A 13,691-nucleotide genomic window follows, 5' to 3' on the forward strand; every position below is an offset into this window, starting at 1 on the left:
AACATGTATCCCCATTCAACACGATCAAACGTTTTCCCGGCGTCGAAACTGATCGCCAAGAAAGAGCCCCCCACCCTATGGCACAGGGCCATAAACATGAGCACTAATCGTATATTGGTAAGGCCATAGTGTCAGCAGAAAGAATCAAACTGTACAGAGAATGTTTATCTTCTTCATTTGAGAATCAATTAGTTTCTCTCTGTCTCACATGCAGTCTCATATACACACACTCTCTCTCCCACAATATGCAATCATACACGCACACTCAGGTTCCCAGAAAGACACCTACCTACCCACCCACATGCATTCTCTTCCAGGACCTGGGCCTCTTCTTCAGCCACCAACGAGATGAGGGCTGCTGGCAGCTCTGGAATTTGTTGCCAGAGGATGTGGTTAGTGCAGTTGGTGTAGTTGGTTTCAAAAAAGGTTTGGATAAGTTCTTGGAGGAGAAGTCCATTAACGGCTATTAATCAAGTTTAGTTAGGGAATAGCCACTGCTATTAATTGCATCAGTAGCACGGGATCTTCTTAGTGTTTGGGTAATTGCCAGGTTCTTGTGGCCTGGTTTGGCCTCTGTTGGAAACAGGATGCTGGGCTTGATGGACCCTTGGTCTGACCCAGCATGGCAATTTCTTATGTTCTGGGTCCTCTCCTTTACTATGCCGCATCATGGCAGCAAGAGTCTCCTTTAACCAAACTTCATCTTCTGCTGCCATCGGGCCGGGGATCTCCTGATAAGAGCTGCTAGACTGTAGGCGATAACGTTCAGTTGAATGTGACTCCAGCTGTCAGCTCCTATAGCTTTCCTCCGCCCTCTGTCCCTCTACTTCCCCCTCCTCCTTCCCTCTTCCCCTTCCGCCATCCTGCCTGCCTTTGAGGTATGATGTGTTATGTGAAAGCTTATTTTTTGTTAATACATTTACAATGCATTTAAGCGATATGTGTATTTTAAATAATTAATAAAGTTGTTGGAAAAAGGTTTGAGGTGGCAACCAAGGTACCTGTGGTGGTCGCCTGCACCATACCTCTTCTGCACTTCTGCATAGAGGGAAAGGTCCATTGTGATGAGTTCATGTCTTTCTCTGCTCCCTCTCTCGTTTTAAAATTTGGGATAAGGCTTTCAAGGCTTCCCTATCTCTTCCTGTGGCCATGTGAGACCTCTCTATGTACGCATTACCTGTTCTGCAGAGGATGGAATGGTGGACAACATTTTTGTTAATAGAGAAGTGCCTTGAGCGTGAAAAGGTTGCGAAACACTGGTAACAGATTGCAATTTATTTTTTCTATTCGGTAGGGCCAGTAGTACAGCAAGCAGCGAAGCTTCCCTGGTGGGGGGACGGGACATTCCGCCTCTGGAATCCGATTGGCCATCGTAAATTCCTCTTCCTTTTCCCACTGGCCCTCCTTTTGATTGACGCATATTAACCTATCTTGAGTTGTAAATTCCCCCTGTTTTTTCTAAAAAGAATCATTCTTTTGGCCTCACTTACTGGTCTCAGCTTCCGAACAGCCCGCCCCTGCGCGCTCTCTGATTGGCGGACAGCGCCTACCAGGGCAGGCCGAGAGCTCCGCGTTTTGGCTATTGTGGGTTTCCGCTGATAGCTTCTTTTACCTTTACGTGCTCGGGCCGTCCGGAGCTTTGGAAATAAAAAAAAAAAAGGCAGGGGCGCAGCCCTAGACCCCTCTCACTATGGAATTGCCACAATGCTTCTTTGACGTTACAGCCGACGGCCAGTCCTTGGGCCGAATTGTTATGCAGGTATTTAACAGTAACAACTTTAAAAAAAAAAAAAAAATCCTTTGAGCGACGATTTTAGATTTACGGACGTCAGCATTTGTGTAATTTCATTGCCTTTAAACGTTGCGACAAAAGGACGTTTTTGGGCGGAAGCAAATATTGGCACGGGAATTTTGTTTTTATTCGCTGCCGATTGGATTTTGAGTGCTTTGACAGGAGTATTTTTTTTTTTGCGAGAAAGGGGTTTGTGGGCGGTGGGTACGTCTCGGGCGGGTTATTAGATGCAGAGGAAAAGCGTAGTTGGCGCAGCCAGTCTCCATCTTCCCGCGCAGAGCCGGGGCCATTTTGGGAGGAATGCGGATTTATTATTTTTTTTTCACTGCTTGGGTTTTATTGTACGTCTCAGTTCCCTATAATGGTGCATGCATTCAAATGGGCAAAAGAAAAGCTTGGGGGAGGGGGTGTATTTATATGCAAAATGATGGGGGTGGAAGGAGAGTACGTTTAATCTTTCCCTGCCTAATGTCTGTATCTTTTAAATACGTCCTTGGGTATCTTATTCTTGCCCAAAATCAGATGGCTCGGTTTACCGCTCAGTTCAGAGCGTTTGACATATCAGGGTTGGCATTGGTCTTGGTACCTAGTCTTTATCATCTGTTACGGGTTTAGACTTGGTAATACCGGATTCGTTTTATTTTTTTGCAAATATCTGCTCATGCAACTTGAGATCTTGCATAGTGGAAAAAACCGGTCGTTGCCTTTGCTGTAAATGCTGCCACACCCTTTTGTCCTGAGGCACCGAGCGAAGCTACTTGGTTTCCTCCTTCTCGTGGGGAGGCTATGGCGGCGTCCAGTTCTAGTTGTGCAGCCGTCCCTGAGTGTAAGGAAACAAATCGGTGCCAATTCCGGTAACCTGGAAGCCAGAAAACGTCGCTTTACTGCCCTTAAGGCCCATGCATCTAATTTGTTTAAGGTGGGAATGTTATAAGTTTTAGATCTGCATATAAAGTTTTTGAGCCGTTTTCTGACGCTATCTAACTCGCCACTGTCCAGTGGTGACGATTTGTCCCTGACCTGGGTTTGGAGGGGGGTATGATATAATTTAATGTTAAAGTCTCACAAGTGCTTCTCGTTCCTCAGAGACAGGGAGAGCTCCAGAGTCTAGGGAACGTTCTGGGGAAGCCTATTCCGCTGGGATGGGCTTCACAGCAACCAGAGTGGAACCAGGTTGCTGGCTCTAACCTTTAGAAAGGAGAGAGAGCGGCTTTTGAACTAATGTGGGGCTGGGAGCCTGACAGTCGCTCAGAAGCGCATGGTTTGGAATTATGTATCTTTGAAGGATACTAACAAAACAGGGATGTTAGGACATTAGGGCCAGTGCTAGCTTTTTTGCTGCCCTGTGTGAACAATTACTGTGCTGCCCCCCCCCCCCCCCCCATTCAGTTCTGTCAAATAAAGCCCAGCTCCCTCCTATAATCTATATTAAAAAAAAAACCAAACAAACAAAACTGACAGGCTTGCATCCACCCCAGAACCCATGGCTAGGGAAGGGTATTGGGACCTTACAGCCTTGCACACACGACCCTCACACCCTTTATAGCAGAGCTTTCCAAACTTTTTATGTTGGTGACACACTTTTTAGACAAACATAATTTCTGGACACAGTAATTCAGTCTACTAGCAAACCAGAGGTTAAAGGTTAAACGAATGAAATGTATTTCGACAATTTATGTATGTTTCCTTAAATATATACATCATAAAATGTTTCATGACACAACCTATCTTGTGAAAACCTTTCATTTATATTAAATATATATAATATTCGAAGATTAATGTTATTGTTATAATTTATGAGTAACATTAATAAAACATAGTTATTGTGTTATTCAATTTACCTCTTTAATGAGATATATGACCTTGATGGGATGAACACAGCTTTTGAATATTTGGTGTTAAAAAAAAAAAGTCCAAAGGGTCTTCTGCGTAACTTAAAAAAGCTGGCCAGTTTCACACTATAAAATTATTTGATTCTATATGGCTATGAGAGTGAAGTCTGGAACTTATAGGAAGGACAGAATGTCAATACAAATCCTGCACCTCCAGTTTTGTAACTTTGTACATCCACTAAAATTCCCCCAAACAATGGAGCTTGGATGTTTACCTTACAGCTCATCATAATAAAAGATATTTTCAAATTCTGGTGTCACCTCACAGTAACAGCAGCACAAACAGCTTCCACTGCCAGGCACATTGTGAACTAACACAAAACTCCGCAAAAAAGACACTCAAAATCTATACTGCAATCCCATCGTAACATAACAGTAATAACACCAAGGACTCAAACAATAACCCTACCTGTGAAAAAGCAAGGGTAAATATTACACTGGGTCCTAGAATATCAATACACCACCTACTGAGGAAACAAAACAAACACGATTGCTATAGATCCCTATGCTAGCAGAATCTCTCATCATGGTCACACACACACAGAGCAGAGACAGACCCTCACCAAATGCAGAATACAAAATAAAGGAGCACAAATTAGACAAAAACTGAAATGGAAACCCCAAGAAGCCAGACTCTGTGTATTAACAATGGGAAAAACAGAACCACCATTCCTCATAAAACAAATAAAATCAAGAAACATAAAGCATCAGTTATAATAGTAAAACCATACTAATAAAATAATATTTTAAAACTACTGATAAATAGAATTTCTATTAATTAAAATCATATACATTTTTTACAATTTCCCAAACACCAATAAAATATTCCAAAACAGCACATATATCAAATAACACCCAATAATTAAAACTAATAAGGATTTTAAAAAGCCCCTGCTGTCAGTACATGGGAGCTCTTGATTTCCAGTCACCCTGACATTGTCGAGGGATTAGGAGGTTATCCTCTCTCTCACACATACTCACATGTCCATTCTCTTTCACACATACACTGTCACATACATACACATTCATGCTCTTATACCCACCATAACCTCTCACTGACACACTTTCAGGCTCTAAGACACTCTCTCCCCCTCCACACACACCCCCCACACAAACTCTTACTCCCCTGGATTTTCTCATACACACTCATGCTCTCACTCTCTCTGGCTCCCTCACATATTTATTTATTTATTTATTTAAGTTTTTTTATATACCAACATTCAAGACGGTAGTCCCATCATGCTGGTTCACAAGAAACAGGGGTGCAATTATAATAAACTTTACAATTTGAACAATAGTGCAGAAAAGCAGTTACATGTAACAAGGAAATCAATAACTTGGAGTAAGAAGGAAAATGAAGATCAGATATATATATATATTTATTATTTTATTTTAATTTTTTATATACCGGCATTCGCGATGGGAGTCGCATCATGTCGGTTTACAATTAACAGGGTGTGACAAGAGGAGAAAAAACTTAGAACATTAACATGTGATATAAGAAGAAATAGCAGTTACAATAAAACAGGGACATAAAGTAACTTGGAAAGTAAGGAAAGCGATAGAAAATTAACAATGTGATAAAAAAAGTAACAAGGTAATATACCGTATATAATAAATTTATATAATATAATAAAATATTATATATATATATATATATATATATATATATATATATAATATAACATTGTAAGAGGTGGCTATTAATGCTACATACACACAAACACACACACCCAGGCAAGTTCCCAATCATTCTCACACACTGAAACTGACCCCCAGGCAGGCTCCCATTCATTTTCACACCACTCCCTCACCATCCCCCAGGCATTCTCACACGCACAGACCCCCAGGCAGGCACCAATCCATTCTCACACGCACAGACCCCCAGGCAGGCACCAATTCATTCTCTCACACATATACCACACACAGGCAGGCACCTATTCTCACACATACAAACCCCAGGAAGACACCCATACATTCTCATACACAGACACACCCTCAGGCAGGCACCCATGCATTCACACACACACCACCAGGCAGACTCCCATTCATACACATGCACACACTAAAGGCAGACCCCCCTCTCTTTCTTTTGCCAGCAACCTCGAAGCCTCTCTCATTCCTCTGCTGCCACTGTCACTGATGCCGCGTGGCTATTGGGGAGGCGCTGATTGCTGCTATTGGCACTTAAGCCCATTCTGCTGCCTCCTCTGTGCAGGCCCCGTGGGTTTCCACTTCCTCCATGTTGATCTCGTACATTGTGAGATCCACATAGAGAAAGTGCTACTCTTGCACATTACCAAAGATTACATGTGCCAATCAGTGTAAAGTAATTTTTTTTTTTTTTTTTTTTTTTTACCTTTGCTGTCTGATCTTAGTTTTCTAATCGCTTGGTCACAGGCTTTTTTGTTCCACCTCCCCTTTCTTATTTTTTTGCCAATTCCTTTCATATTGTCTTTTTTTTCTATTTCTTTTGTCTCCATCTATCTTCTTCCCTCAAACATACAGTCAGGTTCTCATTCTCACATGCTTTCTCTCTCTCACATACACACAGGCTCTCACTCTTACATGCTCTCTCTCATACAATCATTCATACACAGTCTCTCTTGCACATGCTGTCTGACTCTCACACACCCTGGCTCTCTCTCACTTCCACATGCTGTCTTGCTCAAGCACAGGCTCTCACTGTCACATGCTCTCTCTCATACAGTCATTCATACACACAGGCTCTCACTGTTATATGCTGTCTCTCTCACACACACACAGGCTCTCACATACTGTCTCTGCAAACATTCAGGTCCTTACTCCCCAACTCATCTCATACACGCACACAATCTCTCAACTCATACATGCACTCTACGGGCCCTCAGCCTCTCTCTTACCTCTGGGCCTCCTCTTCACGGGTCGCTGCAGGATGGGCTCTGCAGCGGCCCTGATCTTCTCGGGCCGATCAGCGGCTGCAGCGGCCCTGATCTTCTCGGGCCGATCGGCAGCGGCGGCCCTGCTACCGGGCCTCCTCCTCTTCTTAGCTCGCTGCAACAACGCTGCTCCTCTTCTGCACGCGGCTGATGCTCCACCTCCTTCCTGCCCGCGCGGCTCCAGCAACATTTTTCTTCCGGGGCCGCGTGGGCAGGAAGGAGTTGGAGCACTTGCACATTTAAACGTGACCTTTTTCTTCGGGCCGTGGTGACGTGAGCTCCACCGCGGCCCTGCCGATCTTCCTGCTGTGTGTCTCCGGCACACAGCCCAGCCCAGCGAAACTTCACTGCTCAGCCGCCAGTGGGATGAGGTCCACCGGCGGCCACATTGGCTCCCACTTCCTGGTGTGTCACGTGCACCGGGCTTGCGCGACACACCAGCACACTGCAGGCAACACACTAAAGTGTCGCGACACACACTTTGGAAAGCTCTGCTTTACAGACACACACAAATAAATTATGCATTCATAACAAATTTTACATAACATTCAAAAGTATGGTCTTCTGAGGCAGAAATATCACAACATGCATATTATATTTATGTGCTCTCCTGTGATGCGCACCAGGAAACTCTGCAAAAAAGACACATGGAACTAGACTTTTTGTAGAGCGCACTGGGTGTGAACTCGGCCCTCAGAAAGCCATGAAAAACTGAATTACTGTTACAAACCACCTATACCAAAACAACCGTAACAGCCTTATGTATGAAAAGAGGACACTGCACATATTTCACAAGACTATGCACAGAAATGACATGCCAGCAAAATACCTAATTTCCTTCACATATGCAGAACACAGAGAGACCTGACTAAATATAAAAGAAAGAGATCAGAAAGTATAAACAGAACATGCTGAGAAGAACTGAACTGGAACCCACAACAAGCCAGCCTCTATATACAGAGCAAAAATAGAAAAATGGAAACATTACCCTTCTTCATAAAACATTGAATAAAATCAAGAAATATAAAACATTGATCATAATATTAAAATCATATTCATAAAAATTTCAGACAAGTTAATGAATAATCAAAAATTTCCGAAATACCAATAAAATCTTCAAAACATCTGAAATAAAAATTCCAGTAATTAAAAAATGTTCTTTTCCTCCCAAAAAATTTAATATTTCAAGAGCAGAATCATCAAATTATGCCCAATAATTAAAACTAATAAGGATTTAAAAAATCCCCTACGCTCCATATCTGGGATCTTTTGATTTCCAGTCACCCTGAGATCATCGTGGATTGGGGGGAGGTAGGGCCGCAAAAATGTTATCTTCTTACATGCACACACAATGTGAATTTTGTGACACTGTTTTTTGATTTTGACTTTAGTAATTTTTTGGTTATCCATCTCCCTCGCTTCTTCACCCTCCCTCCCTCCCTCCCTAGTTCTCGACCTTTGCCCCCCTCCTCTTATAGCTAGCCCTCTATCATCATTCATTGTAATTTCCTCCTTCTCAGTTACTTGTAAACCGACATGATGTGTCCTACGAATGCTGGTATATAAAAGCTCATAAATAACACTCATTCTCTCACACAATCCCTGTCTCACATACATAGGCTCCCTCTCCCTCACAGATACATTGTGTTGCAGGCCTGTGAGAGCCTATATGTGACACACAGGCTCTCACATGCTCACATACATGGCCTCCTGTTGTCTTTGGGTCGTGGTGGGATGAGCTCCACCATGGCCCTGCGGGCCTCCCTGCTTGCGGGGGGGGGGGGGAGGAGGGGAGTGGAAGCTGTGCGTGCCTGTGGGTAACTTTGTGCGCGGCACGGACACACAGGAACACTGGCCTCTCGTTTTAAGCTGCTGAGTTTCCGGTGGGTTGATGTCAGTTCCGCCAGCAACCTCTCCTTCAGCCGCTGGCTGGTTAGGATCCTCCTATTTCTGCTAGAGATCCAACCCCCCCGGTGTACCGCCCCATGCTAATGCACGGTATGCATACCTGGTTGCGCCGGGCGTGTAAGGCATCCTGATAGAGAAATTGCAATAAATGCTAAAATAGTCCATGTACCTTTAAGTAAAAGAACAGACAGAGCAGAAAGATTCCAAATTACCGTTGTCAACAGATAAGCCAGTTGTTAATTCAGACAGAATATATACTTTGAAGTCTCTAAATACAAAGGCGTGGAAGTCTAAAAAATAAGATGGGAGAGTTTAGAATGCATAGCACTGAATGAAGGGGTAGATATAATTGGCATCTCGGACATTTGGTAGAAGGAGGCTAAGCAGGGTAAAAATTATATTACAATGATAGGACGGGTCAAATTGGTGGAGGCTTGGCACTATATCAGGGGTGGCCAACCTTTCACATATCAAGAGCTACAAAACCAGAATTCACAGTAACAAAGAGCCACCATACCTTTCATGAGTTGGAGGGGGTGCACCCCCCACCCCGAAAGAAAATACCTATCTCCCAGAAATAAATACACATTTGGATTACCCCCTCAACCTCTGTCTCCCAACACACCGCTCCCTCTCTTTTCCAGACACAGCCATCTCTCCCAGATAAACACACCTTCTTTCTCTCTCTCCCAGACACATGCACATTCTCTCTCAGGCACACCTCCTAATATCACTATCTCCAGGTAGACATAAACCTTCCCTCCCTCTCTCTCCCCCGTACACACACCCACCCTTCCTCTCTCTCTCTCTCTCTCCTGTACACACACCCTGTCTCATACAAAATTTTGCTGCAGTTCTGTTCATGTGCTCACTAACGGGTCGATACAGTAAGGCCGCGTTAGAGTGCGGCAGTGCCGGGCGCACCCTCGTTTGCCCCACGCACTGTTCTGATCACATACCGCTCGATACTCTATTTAAATTGCTTGCAAATGCAAGCCGCGTATGTAAAGCGTTAGGCGAAGCGTTAGGCCCACGCAACCCATTTTACTGTATAGGCGCTTAATACAGCGCCTATACAGTATCCTGGGTGCGCTGGACCTGTCATTTGGCGCTCCGGCCAACGAAAGAACGCTTTGCTCCGCTCATGCCGGAGAGGGCACAGAACAGTGCCCTCTCCTGGCTCTCACCTCACGCCGAGCCAGGAGAACCGGGACCTGCGCGGGGGGGGGGGAACGGGATGCTGCAAGCCGCTTCACAATTTGGCCGAGCCAGGAAGGAAGGAAGGATTGGGGTGGATGGAGCCCTAGCTGTTGTACTGCTGTTGCCGAGCCAGGAGAACCGGGACCTGCGCAGGGGGGGCCGCTGGGAGCCGCTTTCGCCGCCGGCTCCCCCTCCGGAGGGCGGCAGAGAAGGGAAGGGGCTGAAAAGCAGCAAAAGGTAAGAAAACAATAGAAAGTAATGTCGAGTCGCTTCGGGAGGAGGGGATTTTAGGTTTTTAGAGATTTCCTTTTGGGGAAAGTTTGCCGTCTACCCATTACCCCTGCCTCTAACGCAGGGGTAATGGGTAGGCGGTAAGTTAGCAGGTTAAACGCGGGGCAAAATGGCAGGGTAAAATAGCGATAGTCGGGGCGCGCGTTACTGTATGGGAGGGAATAGCTAATTCGATCGTTTACATCTAATATACATGCTGCGTGCGGAAGGGGTTACCCGGGGATTTAAAGAGGCGATAAGAGTCGGTTAAAGGGGATTGTGTATCGCAGGAAGGGCTAACGTGGCAGGAAAGTGAGTAGAAAGCGGGTTAGGAGCGGGGTAACCGCGACCCCACTTTACTGTACCAAGCTGTGTGAGAGAGCCCCCCCACACCCAAATCAACACTACCAGAGCATTATATAAAGCTTTTGCTTGCTGTCAGCCCTTCTGCAACTTACAACAGTCCACTCCGTGTTTCATTCCCACCCTCTCTTGTCACGCAAAATCCCCAGGAGTTTTGCAGCCAGCTGGCCCTCCGAGTTTAATCCAGCTACTTCCCATGCCATCACAAAGCCTTGAGTAAACTGAATTACAGTTACAGTATAACCTCCCATATTAAAATAATTGCCATCACTCAAACAACAACCCTATTCATGGAAAGGCAATAAATACAGCAAATATTACATCAGCCCTAAAACACCAGTTCGCCTCCAATTAGGAGAAGAGGCCAAACTGCTATAGATCCCTACACTCTCTCCAACTACATGCTGGCAGAATACCTCACCTTTGGTCAAACATGCAGAACACAGATTCTCATCAGATACTCAAATCAAGAGATAAGCATAAATAGAAACATGCAGACACAAAACTGATCTGGAAACCGCACAAAGCCAAACTGTATTATGCAGTGCAAAAATGGAAAAACAGCAATGTCACAAGTTCTCATAAAACACCAAACAAAAGCAAGAAATATAAATTATTAATAAAACTATATTAATAAATAGAATATTTTATATAGCTGATGAATAGAACATCCAATCATTAAAAACTCATGTTTTTTAAACTTCCCAAACAGCAATACATTTTTTTCAAAACAGCAGATAGGTCAAATACCCAGTAATTAAAACTAATAAGGATTTCCAAATCCACTCTTTTTTTTTTTTTTTTTTTTTTTTATCCTGAGATGGTTATGGATTATTTGGTGGGGAAAAGTGGGTCTGGTGGTGGTGCACAAACATGTTCTTTCTCTCACATGCACCCATTCACGGACACTCTCTCACAGTCACACATGCTTACTCATATGTATGCTCACAAATATTCTCACTGGCACACACTCACACATGCTCACACTCGTGCACTCGTACACTTGCTGACTTGCTCACAGATACTTATGTATGCTCACACACTCACTGTCTCTCACGACTCGCTGATATAAATTGACGTAAGTACAAAAAAAAGCTTTTACTTACATTGGTGGGAATCTAGGCAGGACCCCAGGAGAATGGGTGGGCTTCCATTTAATGCTTTTGGAGGACTTCCAGTCTGCATACATTTTTTTTTTTTTCTGTTTTGCTGTGCTCCTAGGATGAGCAGGCCATTGGCAAAGGACAGCCGTAGGGGCTTTTGGGCAGTGGCTAGAGGTGTCCTAGATTCCTCCCGAGAGAGGCAGCCGGCCTGTTTCCTGCCACTGTAGCTGAAGGAGCATTTATGTGTGTGTGTGTGTGGGGGGGGGGGGGGGGGTTATTAAGGGTGCAGGCCCAGGAAGCTTATGCCACAGCAGAGAAAATGAAACAAAATAGAATCTAGCAGGGAGGCTGTCACAGTAGCTCCGCAGGCATGGAGCCTCTGTGATCAACACTAGTCACCCCCTCTGATCTGGGTCCGGGTTGTCTTAAGGCTTTGCGATTGGGGGGGGAGGGGGCGCGTGGGGGAGCAGCATGTAGGTGAGCAGCTTATGCAGGCACCGATCTTCCCCCCTTCTCAGCAACTGGCTTGGGTGGAAATTGTAAAATTACAACTCCCATTCATGCCGGCTGTTGAGAAAGTGGGGATTTTTGTTTTCAGGAGGCAGACAAACTCTGGGTACACTGTATATTAGCGGTCAGCAGTTTAGGAGGATTTCAGTCGGGAGCCACATGTGGCTCGCTGGTTGGCTACACCTGTGCTTTAGATAAAGAGGGCAGGGGCCAAACAGGATGAAAGTTCTGCAGGAAATAAAATATTGTATCTTTTTAAATGACAATTCCATGTGAGCAGGAGCTTAGAACAAAAGTGGGGATTTGCCTGGGTAAATGTCACATTAGGATATGCTAAAGAGAGAGTTTCTAGATAAAATAAATGACTGTTTCATGGAACAGGTGCTACAAGAGCTGACAAGGGGATAGCTATTTTAGATCTAATCCTTAGTGGAACACAGGATTTGCTGAAAGAGATAATGGGGCCGATGCAATACAGTGCGCTCAGCTGAGTGCACTGTATAACCCGCAGTCGGATGCGGGATAAATAGGCGCTAATCCCCCTATTGCATTAAGGGTGGATTAGCGCCTATTTAACTTGCGTCCGATGCGGAGTGAATGGGATAGCGCTCATCACATGCAAATGCATGTGAATGAGCATATTACTCATTCACGCCGCATGCAAAAAGATAAGTGTGCATCTCAGACGCACATTTATCACTCAGTTCCCTGTACGTACCAGGATCAGTCCAGACGGTGGGTTATGTCCCCCGTCCAGCAGATGGAGTCAGAACAAAGGCTCGAGGGGGGAGGTCCTATATGACCTCATCCCCTGTGCCTCAATCCTCAGTATCTTCTGACTCCAGCAGATGTGAGCAGGGAACTGGCATTCCCCAGCATAGGAGATTAGGTTTTTAGGCCTTCTCTGGCTAAGGGATCAAGAAAAAAAAAAAACAAACAGAAAAACTCTAAGAGGTTCAAAGAGCAGGAGGAGGGCAGGTTAGCCTATAGTGTGGCTGGGCTAGGGCAAGCGGGACTTGCTGACAGGCTGCTCTCTTGTGTTCTGTCCTCTTTGTCTTTTCCTCTCTTCTGTGCTCTTAGGGTAAGTGTGAAGAATTTTTTTTTTTCTTTGAGGTTATTTTCCTTTGCAGTCGCCGGCGCGGTAGATCTTGCTGGATCGTCGGGGGACAATTCAGTGGGACTGACTCCCCCCCCCCCCCCCCCCCCCCCCCCCCCCCCAGGTTCCTATCGGCTTCGATGCTACCCTGCGGCCCCGTGAAGTACCATTCACCGGGGCCGCTAGCCGCTGGGAGGTCACATTCCCCAGCGGCTCTGGAGGGTCGGCAAGGGGGGGGGGGTGATTCGCGCGCCTGGGACGCCGAATCACAGCGTTTGTGTGCCGCACCGTGTGTTGCCTGCCTCCCTTGTGGTCTTGTCATACTGCGCGCGGCGGCCTGTTCGTCCTGCAGCTGGCAGGGGTGTCGGCTGTCACGGGAGGGGCTCTGTCCGAGCTGCCTCCCCGCGGGAGAGGACAGCTGTCTACAGGGGGATGGCACAGGAAACCGCGGGGAAGACAGCGAGCAGCGGCAGGCCCCGTTCCCGCTGAGCGCGGGAACGGTGGCCATTTTGTTTTCAGATGAGGACGCCGGCATTTCAAAGGAGGAGGCAGGGTCCCCGATTTCTTCGGTGCCTCCCGTTTCGGCGCCTCTTGGAGAGCAGGAACACAGTCAGCCGACTGGGGAGTCCCCAGTGGGCC

At 45.7% G+C, this 13,691-nt stretch overlaps 1 protein-coding gene across 1 annotated transcript in view; it reads left to right on the top strand.

The window, feature by feature from the left end:
* Positions 1-1,596: 1,596 nt before the first annotated feature.
* Positions 1,597-13,691, top strand: part of LOC115092857 (peptidyl-prolyl cis-trans isomerase-like) — a 92,623-nt gene continuing 80,528 nt past the window's right edge. The window contains exon 1 of the mRNA XM_029604222.1: positions 1,597-1,759. Coding sequence (XP_029460082.1) covers positions 1,691-1,759 — 69 coding nt within the window. The 5' untranslated portion in view covers positions 1,597-1,690. The remainder of the gene's footprint in view (positions 1,760-13,691) is intronic.

This window comes from Rhinatrema bivittatum, chromosome 5 (assembly GCF_901001135.1).
Source record: "Rhinatrema bivittatum chromosome 5, aRhiBiv1.1, whole genome shotgun sequence".
NCBI lineage: Eukaryota > Metazoa > Chordata > Amphibia > Gymnophiona > Rhinatrematidae > Rhinatrema > Rhinatrema bivittatum.